Below are 21,649 nucleotides of genomic sequence, written 5' to 3' on the forward strand. Positions count from 1 at the left end.
ATTGAAGCTAAAAGTACAAAAGGCTAGGTAAAATAAGCTGAAGTCTAAATAAAAGGACCAAAACACTAGGTAAAATACCAAACTGCTAGCTAAAACTTCAATGTAGCCAAAAGCTAGCTAAATGCTAAATATAGCAAACAGCTAGCTAGAAGCTAAAAGTATCGAAAGGATAGGAAAAAGTAGCCAAAAACTAATGTATCATGAGGCTACTAAAAAGTAAAGGTTGTTAAAAGCTAACTAGAAGCTAAAAGTACCAAAAGGCTAGGTAAAAGAACCTTGTAGCTATCTACAAGCTAAATGCAGTAAAAGGCTAGTTAAATGCTAATTGGTGCAAAAGGCTAGGTTAAAGTGGCAAATGACTTTCTATAAACAAAATGTAGCAAAAACCCAAGAGTAGCAAAATGGGTAAAATTAGCTAAATGCAACCTGACACAAAATTTTACAAAAGGCCAGCTAAAAGTACCAAAAGACCTTGAAAACCTCGTTCTCAGAAGTGGCATCTCACAGCTCAATGTCTGGACAGGACCGCCTCCCTCCATCTGCACCACCTGTCCAGTTAATGTTATTTTAATTTTAGAAAGTTGGCAACCCTAGTTATGCTCCTTTAGGTACTCCCCTGCTCTTTTTAGCTCCTGCTCGACGCGTTTTAACTTTAGCAGCTCAGTTTTATCGTCTTTCTGCAGTCATTCTGCACTCGGCATTCACACTGCATGTTCCGTAGTTGGGATAAGCTTTTAAAGGACCTGAGCACAGACTGATATTGTTTGTAGCTTTAAGGCCTTATAGAAAGTCTTTGCTGTAACTTTAGTGTAAAACAGTCGGGCTATAAGCTCTGTTGTGACTAGCCTCTGCTCCTTTAACTCCAGTAAAAACAAACAGTCCTGGGCGCAGACATGAAGCCTGCTTCAAGTGGGGAGAGGAGTTCTTTGTGTGGATGCTCGTATCAGTCATCCATTAAAGATGAGCTTGAACCATGATGACATGCATTAAGTAAAGACAGAGGGGAGAAGAAGAAAAAAGCATCAGTTTTCCAGCTTGCACGCCTCTTCTCTGAGCGTGTTGCTTTAAGAATGAAAGGTGGGTGAGCCCCTCTTCCTGACACACTCCTGGTATGCAAACATAAATTTAGCAGCGACGTGTTTCATCTGGAAGCGACCGAGAAGTGTCGTGTCGTCTCTGTCCTCTCTTGGCTGACTTTGATTTATCCCCACAACCACCGTCACCACTCCTCAGTCTGGGAACCGGAGGAGAGAGCGGACCTGTTTCTGTCAGAGCCCCTGACTGGGACAGCAGAGAGAGAGAGAGAGAGAGGGAGACAGTCTTGTCTCTCAACAGATTGAAATTATACAGAGTCTGTTTGTGTCCGAGATGACTTGGAGCTGTTTGTGGACGACTGGGCTGCTTCTCCTCACCGTAAACCCGAAGGTAAAAACGGTTTTCAGCCCAGTTTCAGAGGATTTATGGAGTTTGTGGAAGAAAAAGAGGATCCACCACCTGTTGCTTTCTGTTTGAGAGGAGAAAAATAAATACAACCAGACTTTTGGTTTTATTTTATTAATACATTGCAACTGTTTCTAATCTTTAGTGATGTTCTGCCTGTGAGCCAATTGTATTTTACTGAAACCCTCTGACATAAACATCCAGATTTTACATTAACTTTCTTATTTTTTTAATCGTTTCTGATGAGTTTATTGGCGTTGATCAGTTCCAAAGCAGATCATAGATCAAAGCATTGAAATATTCCAACAATATGACTTAATTTATAGTTGATCTTTTAATGTGGAGTTCTGTGGCAAGGTTATGAACAATTAGTATCTTACCTGTTGTAGATAGCTCTTGGAACAAACTCGGTTTCAAGAAATGTGGTTTAAATCTGACCAAACTGATTAACTAATGGTTAATTGGAGCAGAGTCAAGATCAAAGTGGATTATTATCGTTTTATTTCTTCGGGGCAGCTGTGGTTGAGTGGTTAGAGCAGTCGTCCAATGCAAGTGTTGGGGGTTCAATTCCACAAGCAGGCACATGACAAAGTTTCCCTGGGCAAGACACTGAACTCCTAATTGCCTCTGTGTGTCCCATTGGTGTATGAATGTGATATAGCGCTGATTATTTTTTGTAGAGATATAGGAGAGTGCTGTATGAATGGGTAAACGAGGACGCAGATTGTAGAGTAAAGCGCTTTGAGTATCTTGATAAGCTAGAGAAGCGCTTTATACTCTAAGTACAGTCCATTTACCATTTAAAGATACTACCACATTTACAAAACTCCCCATTTTAATTTCCCATGTAACGTTTTCAGATATTTACTTTTACATTTCCACCTGATTCTTATTCTACGTTTGTCCCATTCCACCATATTTGTTTACCATCACAAATTTCTGCCAGAATTTAGGTCAACCACGTGACTCAAACTTCCATGGGGGTTTTTCCGAGGATTCAGCCAAGTCCTTTGTTTACAATGAGTGCGGACCTGCATTTCATTCCACTAGTGGAATAATTTTTTTTAAATGACAGCACTTGATGTAGATCAGGATAACATTTTTTTTTTATGTTCGATTTAATACTTTCTAAAGAGTACCTTTACAGTAATACACACTTAAACTGGCATCACTTATGTCAGCCAAATTTAAAACGGTAAAGTTAAAAGGTTTAACCTCTGCTGAGGAGTTTGCTGTGGAGACAAGATTTAGGGCCCAAACACGGGCTGCGTGAGTAAATGACCACAACAGGTGCTAATAGCTCTTCAAGGTGAAATGGGATTCAGACTTCTGGCTGTTGCAGTCCAGTTGGACACGTCCATTCTGCAATACGTAGTTGACGAAGAGACGATCGAGGCTTCACAACACTTTTTAAGACACTGCCCAGTGCTACAGCTTTAAGACAGAAAGAAAACATGTTATTGGTATAAATCTGTGCATTGTTGTGCGAATACTGATTCTGCGTTAACATGTTAAATTCCATACGTTTTTCTCCTTAGACCTACATCGAGATGGCTTAAATTCCTACAAAACCTTTGTTCTCTAAAGCTCATTACTCATTACACTTTAATTATGGGCTGAAATTATTAACTGAGAGGAAACTGCAACCTGTGTCATAAGGGGAAAAGAGTTTTAGGATAATCTTTGATCAAGATAAAAATGTATATTTTGTCATTATTTTGATACAATTTAACATTGATGTTCTCACCCCCTAGTGGCTTGGTATGTGTAATACAACATTTTTGTTTGAATGATCCATCCATTCATTATCTTTTACCCGCTTCTTCCATTTTGGGTCACGGGGGTCGCCGGTGCCCATGTCCGGCTATCACAGTGCGAAGGGCGGGGTACACCCTGGATGGGTCGCTGTTTGAATGATGCGCATATAATTTTTGTCAAATTAAGAAAAAAATTAATTAAATATATTGAGTAGTGCAGATGGGAGTCTTAATCCCAAGACCATCTGGTTTCTCAAACCTAGCATCACTAGCTAGAAGCTAAAAGTATCAAAAGTCTTGGTAAAAGTAGAAAATTCAAGCTAAAAGCTGAATGTTGTTATAGGCTAGCCAGAAGTTTAAAGGCTAAATGTTAAGTCTACCTAGAAGCAAAAAGTACCAAAAGGCTAACGTTGTTTTTTCATTCATTCAACCTTTATTTAGACGGCTAAATCCCATTGAGTTGTAAAAGCCTAGTTGGAAGTTAAAAGCACCAAAAGGCTAGGTAAATGTACCAAACTATAGATTTGATCTAATGCACCTCTGATACACTCGTCTTCTCTATACATTTTTATTAATTGTACTTTCATTGAAATTCAAATTAAACGTTTTTCCCCGTATGATCAAATGTAAAACTGGTGAGTGACGTGTTGAACGTCTTTCTTCTCGTCATGGATACAAATCAAGCTTGATCACAGCTTGGTGCTGCCACTTTCACTTCACATTTTTTCCCCCTAATAAATCGGCTGGATTTCAAAGGGAAATTGGCCTTAAAAGCTACAGATTTTAATGTTTATCCAAACGTATGATCCTTCTCAGAGTCTTAATGCAGCGAGTGATGTTAAAGTATGCAGGATTGGGAGGCTTTGTGGTCTAAATGTGGGATTAAGTGGTGTCACGGTCCGCAAATGGTCCCAAGAGAACGTCCGTCGACATCTCTTGTTCTCTGAAACTCCCTCGTCGGCTTGATGACTTGATCATAAAGACCACAAAATATCCAATTAGTTTTTATGAGGGCCTTTGTTGTGAAGGCAAGTGGAATGGGAAGTGAATTAACTTTGAATAGAATTGGTCCCTCTAGAGAAGTAAAGGAAAGTGCTTCTCTGAACATCTGGACAGTGATGGATGAGGCAGGTTTTTGGGGGTGTGTTAACAAGGCTGAGTGCTTTCAGTTACACAGCAAAAGCCCTCGTACTCATCTCATTGTTCCCATCTGGGCTTAATCTGTGGAGCGATATTGAGGATTTCAGTGTTGATGTCTGTGTGCATATGTGCTTGCAATCTTCGAAGTCCAAGCACAAAATTTACTGGCACTCAAATTGCAGTGGGTGTCCACAAGCTGTTTTATGTTTCATGTCGGACTCTCTGGGTTCCTGGCATGGTGGCATTGCTTCTTCTGTGTGCCACTTCGGCATGCCAGCACACTTCTAATTCCAAAAGCAGAAAGCAAGCATGTGTTTCTGTAAAAAAAAACAACTAAAATTAAAAAGCCAAAAGTTTCTTGAAAGTGCTCTCAGTGAAAAGAAAGTCCTGCTGCAGAGAACAGCAAAACTTAATTTGCCTTTCTGCAGTTAAAGTGCATTTGTAGTTGCTTCAAAGTGTTCAAGATGACATTATACAAAACCCTGTTTGAAAAAAAGATTGCCTAATTTTTTAATGTTTCTATATTTCCAAAGATCTAACTATCAATGTTGTTTGCATGTTTTATGGTAAATATAAAATTGTAAAGTTTGTGTTTTAAAAAAAAATAACTGTGATAATTTGCCTTGCTTAAAAATCAATTGATGGTTAGCCTATAGATCAGTTCGTGGTAAGGTGTTGGAGAAAAATACTCTTGCTTACGTTGTTTACCCAGAAAGAAACGCATTCGACGGAAGAACATATTTAACCGGTAATGCACTTGCAAGGTCAGATTTTCAGGACAGATTACATAAATATATGACGTACACACATAAAGACCAGCCACGGGAATCTGCCTTCTCCGCTTGCTTGTATATCCTTATCAGCCTTCTCAGTTCAGCTGAGTTCAGAGTTCAGGAGGAGTCCTCGGCTGCAGCTGCACCATTCTCACCCAGTGCTCTTCATTAACCCAAACATATGGTTCATGGGCAGAGATAAGGTAGTGTCTTGGGAGATGTTTTTCTTGGACTTATTGTTCTTAGCTTTAGTAATAAAACCATTCATAACCTTTGACCAAAAATTATCTGACATAAGGCTAGTTAGACTAAAAAAAATCAGTATGTAGGCATTTTAAGTCATTTGGTAGCTATGTTAAGTCAGTTCGTCACCATCTTAATAATCAGTTGGTGGCTGTATTAAAAGTCAGTTGGTAGTTGTCTTTAAGTCAGTTGGTAGCCAGATCAAGTCAGATGGTAGCCCGATTAAATGTCAGTTTGTAGCCGTCTTAAAAACATGTATAGCTTGTCTTAAGTCAGTTGGTAGCCATCCTAAACAGTGCTTACCCTACCGTTATCCAAGGAGTGTGCCCCACCCTGTCAATAGGACTGAGCGCCCTGCCTAATGGAATGTCCTTAACCTCACCCCGATCCCCATCCCCTCTCCCCGTCGAGAACTTAAAAGTTTTTAAAGTGCTTCTACCATAATTCTGCAGTTAATGGCGCACATACAGACGTGCTAGCTAAAAAGCTACAGACGTTGCGCTCCGCTTTTGTCGCTCATACCCCCCCACTAGGGGTTGAACGAGTATATAATTTTTTAAACTCGACATTAACATAATAAAACCCGAGTAGAACTCGAGTATTTGATGATGTCATAGATCTCAAGATACAAAAATAAATAAATAAATAAAACCGCAAAAAAAGGTAATTATTTACAACAACAAAAAAAGACCAACAAAACATTGGGAGCGTATATCATGCTCCTACCATTTATCATACTGCAAATAAGTCACAGGAAAAACTAAACTATTAGTTATTATTATTAAACTGCAAACGTGAAGAAACATGCAGCACGTCAAAAACGAAACTTAAACCAAAACTGGTTCGGTGGATTGGACCCGGTGTTACACCATACTCTGTGACCTGCAACAGTGCAACACCGCCCCCTACGGTCATACGGTGGTCACATAATATGACGTCACTACGGATACTCGACGTAACATTTTTAACCTCGATAGAGGTCCTAGCAATCGATGTGTAGATTGCTCGAGTACTCTGTTAATGCCCTACCCCCCATCCTGCACGACAACTGCCGACACCAACGTAGCACACATCACAGACATGTCTCCGTCTACACCCCACCCCGCATCAACAAAAATCACAAAACAAAAATCACAGAAGAGATAAGCTTCCTGAAGTAGGTAACCTAGAGGAAACACTGCTAAAAGTTAATTGATTAACCTAGCCTGAATTAAAGATTATTTGATGGCTAGGTGCGTAGAGTTTAAGCCACACAGCTAAGTTCAAGTTTTACTAAATGCATGGTTAAAGTCAGACTTGACACATTTTAGTATTGCTGGGTGGTACCATCTTGTTCCATTTAGTACGATGGTGTTGCCAGACAAAGTGGTTATGCTCTAATTCGTTACCTTGATTGGTTTGAAGCAGCCTGTCCAGCAAAGAATTAGAAGCCCGTGTTATGAATAGTCACGTAAGAATATTTTCCCCTATTTGTCAGATATCTTTTCAGTTTCACATCAAGGAGTAAAAAAATCTGTCGGCTCATGCACCCTTTAATACAACTGAAGTCATGTCTTTGACACTTCTGAATATTATGCACATTAAAAAAAAGATTGAAAAGTGGCTATATTTTTTTTTTACATTAATCAAATAGGTGGGTATATGTTGTACAGTACAACTGATCAAAGTACTACTCAAAGTAGAAAGTGTTTTTTGAATGTCTCCCCCTTTTCGTTATTGGCATAAACAATTAGTCTTGCTCAAGCGTAAAACAGAAAAGCAAACATTTATAAATATCAAACTCTGACGTACAAAGCATGCTTTGTGAACATTCACGACATGTGAAAAGCAGCATTTAGAGTTTACCGTCTCTCTTCTGAAGTCCTGGAGAAATGGATATAGTTGTTTATCTTTCCATCACTTGATGCAGCGTTCTAATAGCAGGCTGAGGCCGAGTGCCCAGAGCGGCCTGTGCCAGTAAATCATATAACTTACTGGAATCAAGTTGCAATGCTCTGCCAGTGAGTAAACAGGACATGTTATCCAGACATTGGTATGAAAATGCATCACAAGTTTTATTTTTATGGTTTCATGTTATTCCAGAACATTTCGCCCTACTGTGCCACACATAAATTTAACTTTAATTCATGTCGCGATCGTGCATTCTTAAAGAGCTGCTAGAAGATGGTAACATCGCAGCAGACGTGCCTTTGATTTCCACCTCAGTGGCGATTAAACCCCGTAGGTCCCACGCCCATGAGAGACTCTGTTGTGATTTTGCAGGTCGCTGCACTGCGTCCCCACTTTGCTTCCTCTGGAATCCTTTGCCAAAGTATTTGTTCCTTCATCACAAGCTTTATTTGTTATTGCTGAGCTTGAAAGCCGAGCCTCTGGCATTCTCTTCCCCTGATGAAACATCTTGGGCCGGCGTCCACCCGCCCTCCTATCGGCGTGATTGAGCGTGGTTGTTTTATCCTGTTGTGTGTTCCTGGACGCCGATTTAAGATTCATCTGCGGGAGCCGGGACCCTCCGCATCATCTGGCCTGCACATTTTTTTTTCAATGCACAGCTAATCTTGAAAGAAACAGAAACATGCAGCTGACTTGAGCACATGAGCGTGTTTATTCTCTCCTGCCCCAGCCCTGACCTCAGACCCATCACAGGTTGTTGTTGCAGCGGGAGTGTCGGAGAGTGGTGCTAACGAGAGCGAGAGAAGCAGCTCTGGCCTCTCTCCTGACACTTAATTAGATGGGAGTTGTAAATAGGCGGTGGGAGGTGTGTGTGTGTGTTTGTTGAAGCTGCAAGGGAGGACGGTTGAGGAAGAGGCAGGGGCGGAGTCAGAGAGGTGGCTAGGGTAGCAAGTACTGCTCTCGTCACCTGATTGTCAGGTGCCACCCCCAAATGATGAACTACTTGTGTGGGAATCACTTGCATGTGGCATTAAAAGATGGCCAATCAGAGCCAAAAAGGAGTAAAATCTGTCAAAGAGCTGTATCGTCTGGAGTTGAAGGAACCTATGTGTGTGAAGAATTTTTTTCTTCTGAACCTCTGAATTAATATAAAGCATCAAGTGAGTTATAGCCATTTGAATTTAGCTTTGGTGACCATCTTGTATTTATTTTTTTATTATTTGGATTCAGAATCTGATCATCGCTCTCAGCTACCTCCACAATAAATTTCAGACTATCTCTAAAAAATGTTTGTTTTATAGTATATTTTCGTGGCCATCTTGTGTTTTCGATTTGCAATCAGAGTTTATCAGGGATCGCTCTCAGCAGCCAGTACACTTAAGTTTCAGCTCAGTAGTTCTAAAAAAAACGTTATAGCCATTTGAAATTAGCTGTGGCAGCCATCTTGAATGATTGATTAGCATTTAGAATTGGGTAAAGCTTGTTTTTGGCTACTAATATAATTTTCAGCTTTGTCTAAAAGTGGCCGAATTTAGCCTTTGCATTAGCGGTTAGCTTGAAAATGTGATTAGCATTCAGCATGAGTTTTGGATCATCCTTATGTACGATCGTGCAACATTTCAGCTCAATATTTTTCAAAACAGCGGAATTAGAACCATTTGGAATTAGCTGTGGTGGCCATATTGAATTTGTCATTAGCAATCAGAATTTGGTAGAGACTGTTTTTATCTACTACTACACCAGTTTTTAGCTTTGTACTGTGTGTCTAAAAATTGCTGGATTATAGCCTTTTGTACAATTGGCATTGACAGTTAGCTTGAAATCATGATTAGCTTTCAGAATGTCAGCGATTGCTTTTGGCTACCATCATACCAAATTTCAGCTCAGTATATCTAAAAATGGCAGTTTTTTTGCATAATTTACATGCCCTGTGACTTATAGGCTGAAGCGACATATTTATGGATATTTTTTCCCATATTTATAAACCATTTTTTGGCTGAGATATGACCGTTTCCATTCAATCTGACTGAAATTTTTTGAGCAGTACCACTTTCAGCCACTTGATGGCAGCAGAGCAGTAATAGTTGTATGGCATCCTGTTGGTTGTTGTATCATGTAATAAGAAAATGTGGCTACAATGACAAATTCAAAAACGTTCAAGATAAAAACAAATGGACTTCATTTATTATACTTTATACTTTCATGTTTTTTTTCTTGAACCTTTTTCAATTTACCATGTCCTGGATGACTGAGAATCTTCACCAGCTTTTAACGACTCGATCGGCCTAGCATAGTCTCCCCACCTTGGTTCTGGTTGCTGTTTGGACCGACCGTCAATCCAGCTGCACTGCTCCGGCGAAATGCAGCTAATTTGACCATTAAAGTGCATTTATTAAGCAAATATTAGACTGACACACACCTTTGCTATTATTTCAAGCAAAAAAAATAATTGTTTAAGTGCATTTATTGTTAGTTTTCGGAGAAACGAGCCACGTTCCTCCTTCCTTTTCTCTCCCTCAATTCATGGATTGAGTTCATGGATGGTGTTCATGGAGCACCAAGGCATCAAACTGTTTTTTAAATACAGCTGATTTGACCATTAAAGTACATTTATTAAGCAAACGTTAGATTGATACACACTTTACTATAATTTCGAGCAAACAAATAATTAAGTGTTAATCTTGTTAAATTCTTGTTAAAGTCCTCCTGTGCACGCTCCCGCGGCCGCCATTTGGTGGCCCATCGGTTTTTGCCACAACACTGGTTCACATTTCTGGGTTCGGCCCACATTTCCGAGTTGTCAGCGGTGACGCGTAACAAACACGACGCGTCAGCAGTGACGCATAATAGATGCGACATCTACAGTGAAGCGACATATTTATGGATTTTTCCACTTTATTAGACAAATATGGACTGATGCGACTTTTATAGTGGTGCGACGCGTACAGCGAAAAATACGGTATTTCAAAAGTATTCGGTGCCTCGGTGCTCTGGGAGCGCACAGAGGGAGGAAAAAAAGGAGGAGGAACGCTGCTCGTTTCTTCGAAATTAAAAAGACAAGCACCTAAAAACAATTGTTTGCTCAAAATTATAGCAAAGGTGTGTCTCACTTGAACTTTTACTTAATAAATGCACTTTAACATTTACCTATTACATGATACAACGGCATGCCTTACTGCTACTACTACTCTTCTGCCATCTAGTGGCTGAAAATTGTACTGTTCAATTAAAAAAATATTTTCAGTCAGAATGAATGAAAACGATCATATCTCAGACAAAAATTGGTTTATAAATATGGAAAAAAATCCATAAATAAGTTGCTTTAGCCTATAAGTCATAGGGCATGTAAATTATGCAAAAAAAAACCCGCAATTTATAGGCTGAAAATACGGTACTCTTGGTGCTAACAGGTTGCAATTGCCTGGATCCTTACATCTTTAGCACCACCTCCCTTGATGGCTCAGGGGCATAACAGCAGTGGGTTGACAGCAAACCATTCTGGTTTGGCTGTCTTTGGAGTGGTGTTCTGACAAGAAAGTAGCCCAGATTAAAAATTGAATTGAAGTAGCACTTGAAATGGTACAAAGGGTTGGAAGATTGTTGGAGTAATGACCATCGAGATTTAGATGAAAAGAGAAGAACTGAATACGCAAGACATACAAAGATCTGTGAGGAACAAAGCTCACAGTCCAGGCAGGACTATCGACGCAAAACGTGAAAGTAAAACCAAGTAATCAGAGCCGCTCTCTGGTTGACAAACGTGACAAACAAATATATCGACAGTTATCTCATTCGCTGATCTCGTGCCTTTGGGAGAACGGCGTGAGTGTGAGAACACTTAGCGGTAATAGAAATAAATCGAGATAAAGATCCAGTTGAGACCTGACTGACTCTGAGCCTGCAGCGCTCACTGGCTGGGTCTCCACGGCCGCCGGTGGCGAACAGTCGCAGAGCTAATGATGCTTCCTGGGGTTCCCACATCTGTTTCCCACAGTGGCCACATGTGCTTCGAGTAAACGCTGGGCCGCCTCGGCCAAACAACGGAGACTCGGTTACAGATGAGGCGCTGTTAGGATTACAACACGTATGTCCACAGAAGCACGATGAGCACGTAATCAATCAAAGTGTGTGGGTCGCTATGGAAACGTACTTTCTCTCACTCAAAAATCTGAATCAAATGTTTTGTGAAAACTTCTCACAGGTGTTTTTGGATTATTTATGGCAAGCGTGCTGATTTTAGTTCAGACATTTCTTGATTAGTGTTGTTGTTTCCGCTTTTTTGTATTGACAAAATAAGTTTGATCAGTTATTTAGTGAGCTGAAATGGTTCATAAGTGAGACACAAATGTCAGTGGCATCAAACACATCAAGTTATCCAAGTTACGAATATTATTTTTGTGTATTCTGATATATTGTCAGGGTTGACAGATAGAAATGGATAAACAATCGTACTGTCAGTCTAAAACTGTTGTATGTTGACCAAAAGTATCTAATGTGAAGAGTGAGGGGGCACTTTTGGTGGTGGGGGTGTGCACGCACTTTTTCAATCAGCCGAAGACGGTGTGATGATTGTGGCTGCAACTTTTCTGATGATATGTGGGCGTTTGCAGAGATAAAAAAGAAGTTTTGGTGCTCGGAAATGCAAAAACAATGGTATATTTGAGCTTTAAAAAAACATTTACCATAAAACTATCAATTAAATTAGATAATTTTTGCATGTCTGACAACATTGTGGATGTTCTCCACCTATCGCCATGACATGGGTATTCCAGGGCTTTTTAAAAATGTGTGGACAGTAAAATATTTAAACACCCAGAGTTGTGTAGACGAGGCCTAGCTGCTGCTAAATAAATTACTTCTCTTGATCCTGTTTTTTTTTTTTTTATTTGTCTTTTTTTTTCCCCTGTAAGAATTATATTGTTTATATTTTGTGTTAAAGAAATAAACATGATATAAACAAAGTTATACAAATTGGTGATCCATGCTGGTAAAATGAGACAGGAGTTGAGGTTATTTGCATAAAAATGAGTCCATAAAGAAATAATCGAGCAATCCCAATAACAAAATGGGATATAATCGGTCTCCTCTACCTTTAGGTTGAAGTTTTCCTACATGTGTGTCTCCTGAAATAATCCTTTTAATAACAGTATAGTGATCCATTTTTCTTCCGTACGTTTTTCGGTCGTGATTCTCGTCACGCAGTTTTCAAGATAATTCAACAAATCATAAATCAAAACCTTCAGCTCTTTCAAGACAATCCTGCTATGACTTTTGGTATTGGTGCAACTTCAGCCTTTTGAAATATTTGGACTTTTCTGACATTTTTTTTTTTTCTAATAGAAAATGAAGTGAGCTCGTTTTACATCCTTCAGATCTTTAGATCTGTTTCATTCAAGCTTTATTTATACAGGTTAATCCCATTGAGCCTCGGAACTCATTTACTATGGGGATTAACTTGTATAAATAAAGGTTGACTGAAAGATCTTAAGATTTTACAAGCTTTTGTTTACAACATTTTACCGATCCTTTCACATTTTGTTCCGGTTCAGCTTCTTTCAGCTTCTTGTGTACAATAAAATAAAATAAAAATAAAAAATCAGCTACTTTCAGCTAGTTTTAGCAGCTGTTTTGTGCTCCCTTCAGCTTCTTGCTGCTAATTAAAAATATTGTGCTTCTTCTAACTTATTTATGCTAATTTCAGCTTATGCTCCTTTCAGCTTATTTCTAGAAGTTTCCGCTTTTTCTACTATTTCAGCTACTATTTAGCTGTTTTATGCTAATTTTAGCCTTTTCAGCTACCTCCACATTTTTTGCAATCATTTTAACATTTAAGCCTATGTCAGCCTCCACTTCCTTCTGGTAATTTATTTAAGCTTCTTTCCGCATTTTAGCCACTTTTTTGCAGCTTTTTTCAGATAATTCCCACTTTTTTGTGCTAATTTCTGTGACTTTCAGCTTAATTGGCAAATATGTTTTCTTTCTGCTTTTTTTCTTCAAATTTAAGCATGTTCTACCTTTTCAGTTCGCCTTTTGGCATTTCTTTAGCTAATTTCAGATGAAAGTTTTTTGTAGTAATTTCTGCTACTTTCAGCCTGATTAACTTCTTTCTGTTAATTTCATCTTACTATGCTCCGTTCTACTTTTTCTGCTAGTTTCAATTTTTTCCTAATATTTCAGCTACTATTTAGCTTTTCGTGCTATTTTTAGCCTTTCCAGCAAATTACGTATCCACTTCCTTCTGGTAGAGCTTCTTTCTGCCTTTTCAGCAAAATTTCTATATATTTTTTGCAAATTTCAGCTTTTTATGGCCAGTTTCCTAATTTATGTGCCAATTTCTGCATATTTAAATGTAATGCAGCAAAATGCGTTCTTTCTGATTTGTTTTGCTAAATTAGACTTTTCCTTCCATTTCAGCTTCATTTCAGCAAGTTTTCCAGCGATAAGCATTCAAATGCAATTTCTAGCCATTTTAAAAATCGACCATTTTTCTCTCGTGCTGGGAAATCCCTTCGTATATCTTTGGCATCACCGTGAAGCTTGGGGAGTCATCGTTTTTAAATATGCGGCTAGAAATCCCGATGACGTCACTCCAAGCAATTTAAAAAAACAAGTTTTCAAACCGACGCGCTCGTAAACAAACCTAGCTTGTTGCCAGCTCATGCGATAAATCGCCAAATTTCAGTAAACTGCGTTTCGTTTTGAAGCTTCTGAAAAGAAGAATTTTAAGACAATAAGTTGGTGTCAAAGTTTCCGTTGTGACTCGTGTTGTCAGAACGGGTCACATTTGTTGCAGCATCACCTGAAGGTCCGTTCGTGTGCTTCACTGTGGAACTTTAAAACTTTTTACGAGGTTTCAGACATGAGCTGCGGCCTCCCGCCATCAGAGGCAGACTTGACCTGAACGTGAACTTGACCACCAACTCCAAGTGACTCTGATTTGAAGCTCTGCGTCTTCTCAGCGCCGTCTTGTTTTCCCTGAGACCCAGGTCTGACCCTTTAAAATAATCTCTCCTATGACAAAAATGCGCCCGCGGGCCGCTCTAGTTTTCCGTCATCAGCTCGCCTCGGTGTTGCATTTGAAGTGTCAGCGGGGAATTCCGTCCCAGCATACCTCTTTGCAGTGACATCATCCACACTAGGGCGAGGCGGAGGAGGGGAGCGATGACGGCTAAGCAGCTAGAAAATAATTTAGTTAATGTGAGCTACAAAAGAACACTTTTAACTTTGAGCATGTCAGATGTTCATTTTCCCGTCTCGTTCTTTCGTTATCAGCCGAGTTCTTTCACTAATCTCGGGGCGAGGCGCGCCATAGCTGGGATGGTTGGGATTAGGGCGACCAGGTGGCCTGTGAAGACACCTGGATCAAATGAAAGATGCTGGACTCGTCCTTCTCTGAAGGAATGTAAGCTCAGATCAAGAGAAGATGCAGAGTGGGACAAAGATGGACCAACAAATGAAAAGACGGTTCATGCTGTTCATGAAACGCGTCTTTCAGCGCACAGTTCATCTGTAAACCACCCATATAAATATGAAGTTACAGAGGGGGTACATTACACTGCTAAAATCGGTTTTTCTGCACCTTACTCGTGCAATTTTTGCGCCATTTCAAAAATTCATACGTCAGAACGTTCAGCTCATTCAGGACGTTCGTGCTACGACTTTTGGTATTTGTGCAATTTTTACGTTTTGAAATATTTCCCCTTTTCAGCCATGTTTTTCTAATTGAAAATGAATGGAGCGCTACACGTACTTCAGACTCTTGTCATGTTTACGTTTTATTGCTCACTTCAGCTTTTTCTGAGCTTCTGTGATGATTTCAGCATTTTCAGCTTCTTTCTGCTAAATTCAGCTTTATTCTGTGTTTCGAGCTGTTGTTTTAGGTCTTTTTCTGCTAATTTAAGCTTGTTTTGCTATATATTTTTGGCTCATTTTCACTTTTTTCTTCTTCTTTCTAATAACTTTTTATTCTCCTTTCAGCATTTTTCTGGTAATTTCAGCTTTTTCATCTAATTTGCTTATTTCATTTTTTTTTAATCTATTCAGCCTCTATTTCATCCTATTCTGTTAAATTCTGCTACCTTTCTGCTCCAGTCTACGGTGGCTCTGAAGTTTAAACGCAAAACATTTGAAAACACAACATCCGTACCATTCAGCTTTCTCTACACGTTTCTGCCATTTTTCGGCTGTTTCTGCTTTTATTTTCCTGCTTTCAGCAAACGTCATCTGTTCAAGTTCAACTCGCATTAACAGTGTAGCAATGAAACTTTTCCAGCATGGTTTCAGCTTCTTCAGCCGCTTTCAGCTAAAATCATTCAGCGATAATGAGACTAACCCGTATAAATAAAGGTTGACTGAATAAATAAGCACTCAAGCCGCGTTTTCACAGGAAATGGAATTTCTCTATAATTTATAAGACAACAAGCAAGAAATAAATAACGGCTATCCGTTTGAATTCAAGCACAGCACTGTGTAAAATCTTATTGTCATGGTCGGTGGTGTGGTTGGACCCAGACAAAACTCAGGAAGCTCAAAGTGTAGATAAATAATTTATTTTAAATAAAAACAAACACTGACATGGCAGCAAAACTTACACTGCTTAACTCAGGAAAGACGGAGGGAGAATAGAGCATGACGCCACGGAGGAACAACAAGGAAACACGCAATATATAGAGAGACTAGCGAGAGGGTGAACACCTGGGGAAGGACAACAGGTGGCAGAGGCAGGAGCTGATTACATGAGGGAGAACAGCTGAGGAGAGCAGGACAGACCACAAGAGGGAGACACACACTAGAAAACACAAATCCTCTGTTATTTCACATTATAGCCGGCCACCACGTAATTGCCTGCATGTTTGTCTATCTGTTAGCAAAATATCTTGTAAATCACTGGAGGGTTGTCTAATTCTGATTGACCAGAAAAGAAAAGCGCTATCTGTTCACTGTGAGAGTTTATCTGTGTGTGTGCATGGTTTCCTGCTGTCAGCGGCCCACTACACTGGTGAAAGTTATGTTGGGATGAAACGAGCACATTTGCCGTGGGTGATTGGCAGGAGGGCGCAGCAGGAATGTGGCTGAATCTCTGCCGCACAAACGGCTCCATCAACGCAGGAGAAAGCAGTTATTATGGACAAATCATTACACGAAGAGAGGAAAGACGGTGCGTGCCAACTATGTGTAGCCCTTAATAGTTTTATGAAGGTGAAAGCCTTTATTGTAAAGGGATTACGGAGAAAATAACCGATTATAGACTCTTTTTCAGAAGTGGACCCCCTTTTTTTAAATGTATCTGATCACATTTGAATTGATAAAAACCAAAGCATTCAGAAGTTTACATCCTCTCATCATGGGCAGAAATGTCATTAATTTTGGTCTTTTATGAATTCATTGCCAGGGTGGAATTTTTATACAACTTCAAAGCTTTTTGAAAACAAGAACCGGGCGCACAAGTTGGAATTCATTGCTACTTTTCTCTAATTTACAAACAGGCTCAAAAACAGTACATGCATACCTGCCTAATGGTTTTATGTATTTTCAGTTCTTTGTATGTTATTAAAACTAAGTTTTATGGCAAAGTATGAGTTAAAGGTGGGCTAAAGTTACCCAGAGGTATTCAGGGCAAACTGCGGGCTGCGACTGGGTTCAATGTTAAAATGTATCTTTTGGTTTGTGTCAGTAGTTCCCAACCCTGGTCCTCGAGGAACTCTGTCCTGCATGTTTAGTTGTTTCCCCACTCCAACATGCCTTAATCAGTGATTTAATTACTTCCTCAAGTTCTGCAGAAGCCTTTTAATCACCCATTCATTCAAATCAGGTGTGTCAAACCAGGGAAACAATTAAAACATGCAGGATGGTGTTCCTCAAGGACCAGGGTTAGAACCTCTCCTTTTTTAGATGAACAGTTCCTGCACATCTGTCAACCCTGGTGCCATATTTTTCTTGACTACGTCAAGGAAATTTTGGTTGTGTTAAAAGTACAAGCATAAAATGTGTCACTGATATATTTGTGTTTAGTTTTTTACATTTTTAGCTTTACATTGTGTATATTTTGAGTCCATATGCCACAAAGTGTCAGCTTTATTTTAATACGTAGGCCTTGCTTGACTTTCAGAGGTTTCCAAGTTGGACGATCTAACTTGCCTGAATCTAAAAACCTGCTGTTTTTCTTCTGTAACACACAGGAAATTAATCAAAACCCAGCTGGTCTGACGGTCAATCAGCTCAGCAATTTGTCTGAGCTCATTAAAGCAAGTAGCCTCCAGCCTGATGTTTAACAAATTTGGAGTTTATTGGTCAAAGCTGACAAAAACACATTTTTTCCTTGTATTTAATGCTGCTTGGTATGTGATTTTTGTAGCGACCTAATCTATGCTGACAACAAATATTTTCCTTTAAACCAGATTGAGCTTGCTGGCTGCTAATTTGTACAACAGATGTGGAATTGGGCAATGCTAACAAAACATTTGGCTTTACAGAGCTCTGAAATGAGACGGCAGCCAACCGAGTGTCGCAACAAGCTGATTCACTCCTTCACTTCAAGTAAAAAGTGTGAAACTCTATCGTCCGAGAGTCTATAGTTCAGGTTTGAAGTTTCTGGTGTGTTGAATCTGATGGCGTGCAGGTGTGTCGGACAGCCGAAGATGCAGGTTCAGGTTTAACAAAGTGTGCCAAAGCTGTCTCGCTTGTCACTTTGAACCTTTTATCAGCGCAGGCATGTGAGTCTGCAATGCAACCTGAGGTTATTTTTGCTTCGACGTGTCGCTATCATTTCAATGTAAGCTCATGTCTGTCTTGTCTTGTCCTTTTTTTCTGCTTCATTTGATACCAGATTTGACTCCTCTAATGAAAAATAAGCCAAGCAGATAGAGGAAAAAAATGCATCAGGCCTCTAAGTTTCATGCTTCTGTCCCATTTCTTTTTGTGGTCCTCTCAGTTTGGTCTTGGGTCTTGCTGGTTCTTAATTCATCCACAACATTTTCCTCTTTCTGACTCCAACCTGCTTCAGCTTTCAGCTTTCCTTCTTCCTACAGTTTGTTCTGAGTGATGATGTGCAAGTTAAGGGAGGTTTGGGAGAATAGTCTCCCTTTCCCCTTGTTTAAATAGTTAAGCCTGTATCTCACTGGACTGTTGGAGAACAGTTCGAGACACAAAATATGCAGATTTTTACGTGAAAACACAACAAATATATACTTATGGCACATTTGCGCAAATAATGCATAAAAGCTGGTACAGGACAGCAAGACAGTGATCAGATGTTCTGTAGGAGTGACTGATAACTTCAAGGTGGATGTGGGAGTGCACCAAGGATTGGCTCTGAGCCCCTTCTTGTTTGCTCTGGTGATGGACTGACTAACAGTTAAGAGAGTCAGAGTAAAAGATGAGGTCAGGCAGGAATCCCCGTGGACTATGATGTTTGCAGATGACATTGTGATCTGTGGTGAGAACAGGGAACAGGTGGAAGAGAACTTGAAGAAGTGGAGGTATGCACTTGAAAGAAGATGAATGAAAATCAGCCTAAGTAAGACAGAGTACATGTGTGTGAAAGAGAGGGAGGTCGGTGGAACAGTGAGGCTAAAAGGAGCAGAGGTCACAAAGGTGCAGGACTTCAAGGACTTGGAGTCCACTGTCCAAGAAAATCTGGTGTGAAAAAGCCGAAAGAAGACATTTGCGTAAATCTAGGTAACTACTAGTAAACCGTGACATTAACGCAACACTCCTGTTCAGTTTAGTCACAAAGCTTCTTAACTAGGTCACGATTTATTCTCTTTTTGGACTCCAGTCAGTCACGAGTTAGATTCACAGGCTGACAAACTTCCCAAAGCTGTCTCACATTTTCTGGCTCATGAAAACTAAATTGACAAGGATGTGAAATGAGAACTTTGACTAGTTTGAGAGGAAATGTGTTGCATGAACTCTTTAGACATAATCAAAATGATCCATGCTGCTGATTTCTTACCCATATATTCATACTCATATGCTTACAATGACTCATGTTCAGGCTTCTGTTTAATATGGTGGAATGTATTATTATTGTTTAGCGTATATCTTAGGTCCTTGTATACTGTTTCTTTTTTATATAGTTTATATTTTTGTTAATGTTTGGTGTAACTGGGACCTTGAGGACACAATTTTGTCCCACCTCATGTACCACGCGATGTGAATGACGATAAAGAACCTTGAAAATTTCAGCAGCCTGAGAGCGGGGCCCTGTGATACACGCAAGGAAATTACGTGAAGTACAGGCTTTGTAAAGCAGGATGGATTCCACCTTTATGGTAAATTTTTTTATTTTTTTATTTTTTAGAGATATGAGTTCGGAGAGCCGTAACAATAGTTTTATTTTTCATTGCAGAGACTGGACTAATAATAGCTGTCTACTTCAACAAACTTAGTTTGTTTTTGTCTTGGCATTGGTACATCACACATTCAGTGAGTTTAGCGTGCTTAAATATTTCCATGTGTTTAAATAAGAGAAACGATGCATTGTCTCTTTCTGCAGGGCTGAAACACACAAGAAAACAAATTATTCCACTAATCGTACACGTTCAGTCACAAGGCACCGACACTCTCCTGTATAGTCAACTCTTGACACTATCTTACACTTATTGAGTTGGAAAGTTGGATGCAGCAGTGAAGGGTGAGGGATTTCACTGCACACCAGCAGCCTGCTTGACTCATGGACCCTCGGTGAACTTGCATGGCTTCAGTTATCTTGATGACACAAGTAAACAAGGGCAGAACCACCACCTGTGTTTCATTAATATCAGGCGCACCCAGCTGTTGTCAAATCACTGCAGACTCCATGAGGCTTTACTGTTTTATCTGTTCCACCAAAGCTGGATTATACTCCACGAGAAATGAGAAACTTGGCTTACTCTGACGTAGCAGACGTTCTTTCCCGTGAGGACATTTTATACTCCCAGGAGAATCCATACATCCAACCAACCATTATCTTTACCCGCTTCTTCCTTTTTGGGTCGTGAAAGTCACTGGTGCCCATATCCAGAAGTCACTGTGGTAGAGGTGGGGGACACCCTGGACAGGTCTCCAGTCCATCACAGGGACACAAGAATACAAACGAGACAACCAACCATTCACTCTCTCACACCTAGGGACAATTTAGAGTTACCAATCAGCCTAGCATGCATGTTTTTGGTCTGTGCGAGGAAACCAGAGTACCCAGAGAAAACCAATACCGTACCACCACTGCCTTTCATGACAGAAATTTAAACTAATCTCATCTTCAAATGAAGGCTGGTTTTACGAGGTATCCTAATATGTTTTGGCACTTAAAGCGTGTTGAAGATGACTCTCAGCTACTACAGCATCAAACTTTAGCTCGGTCATTATAAATTTGACTCGTTTAAGACCATTTTTGTCTTGGCTATTGTTAATTAGCTGTGGTGGCCATCTTGAATCAGATTGACACCAAATGTAATTGACTAATAGATGTATACTCGTTGATCGCTTTCTGACAGTTTAATTAAAACATGTCCAGCAATTCACAAGTTTTTGTTCAAAGACAGAGTTGACTAACAGTTAACGAAAAGACAAACGAAAACACAAAACGTTATCGCCCTTTCACCCTCAGCAGCAGGTGATGACTCATTTTCCTCTAAGTCATGAGTGAGTGTACTTGCAGTAGTAGTGTTCCCCACCATCCAGTACATGTTGTTACTTCTCTGTCCTCTCTGTGACCCATAATTCTTTTCTTCCTGCCCACCTAATCTTTAAAGACTAACAGGGGGCTCAGTACCTGTCCACCTGCTAGAAGCATCATGTTTACAGACACCGGAGTAATCTCAAGGATCCAATTTGTTTTCTAATCCTTGGAAACAGAAACAGTCAGACGAGCCAAGGTCAAGCGGTTCAATTTCCAGGGACTCTGTTTTTGGGACACCCATTGTTGAGGCTGTGGGTGTGGGGTCATCTGTATCATTGTCTCAATTTATTAAGCCAAGTGAGACATGGATATTTAATTTTCTTGGCAATAGTCAAGTGTTTTATCTAGATTATGACTTCAGGTTGTTTCTAAATTAACAAAGAAATCTAAAGGATGCAGGCTCATGCACTGATTTGTGGCAGCGCAAGTTTTTAACGGCTCCCTGTTCCAATATAGCAAAGTGGTGTTTGGTTCAAGATATAACAAGCTGAACCTGAAATCTTCCTTGGCTTCACAATTTCAGATAAACCCCTTAAAGTGATAGTGTAGTCATTTTCGCAATGGCGTTCTGTCAAGTAGTTATCAATAGTTAGTACCTCATTAGCCAAATGGATGCTTGTTTGAGTCATTTGCTTAGCCTAGACAAAGCCTTTTGCCCTTTTTCTCCATATTTTGTGCTCTGGGTTTGGACCGGTTCATTCAGCACCATCGGCATATACAGTATACGTGCTCTGTGTTCGGCACAC

General features: G+C 39.9%; 1 protein-coding gene across 1 annotated transcript in view; it reads left to right on the forward strand.

Annotated features, from left to right (window-relative positions):
• Window positions 1–1,217: 1,217 nt before the first annotated feature.
• The window catches only part of adamtsl3 (ADAMTS-like 3), a 132,968-nt gene continuing 112,536 nt past the window's right edge, over window positions 1,218–21,649 (forward strand). Inside the window, exon 1 of the mRNA XM_037676512.1 lies at window positions 1,218–1,425. Coding sequence (XP_037532440.1) covers window positions 1,369–1,425 — 57 coding nt within the window. The 5' untranslated portion in view covers window positions 1,218–1,368. The remainder of the gene's footprint in view (window positions 1,426–21,649) is intronic.

This window comes from Nematolebias whitei, chromosome 1 (genome assembly GCF_014905685.2).
Source record: "Nematolebias whitei isolate Nwh7 chromosome 1, NemWhi1, whole genome shotgun sequence".
Classification (NCBI taxonomy): domain Eukaryota; kingdom Metazoa; phylum Chordata; class Actinopteri; order Cyprinodontiformes; family Rivulidae; genus Nematolebias; species Nematolebias whitei.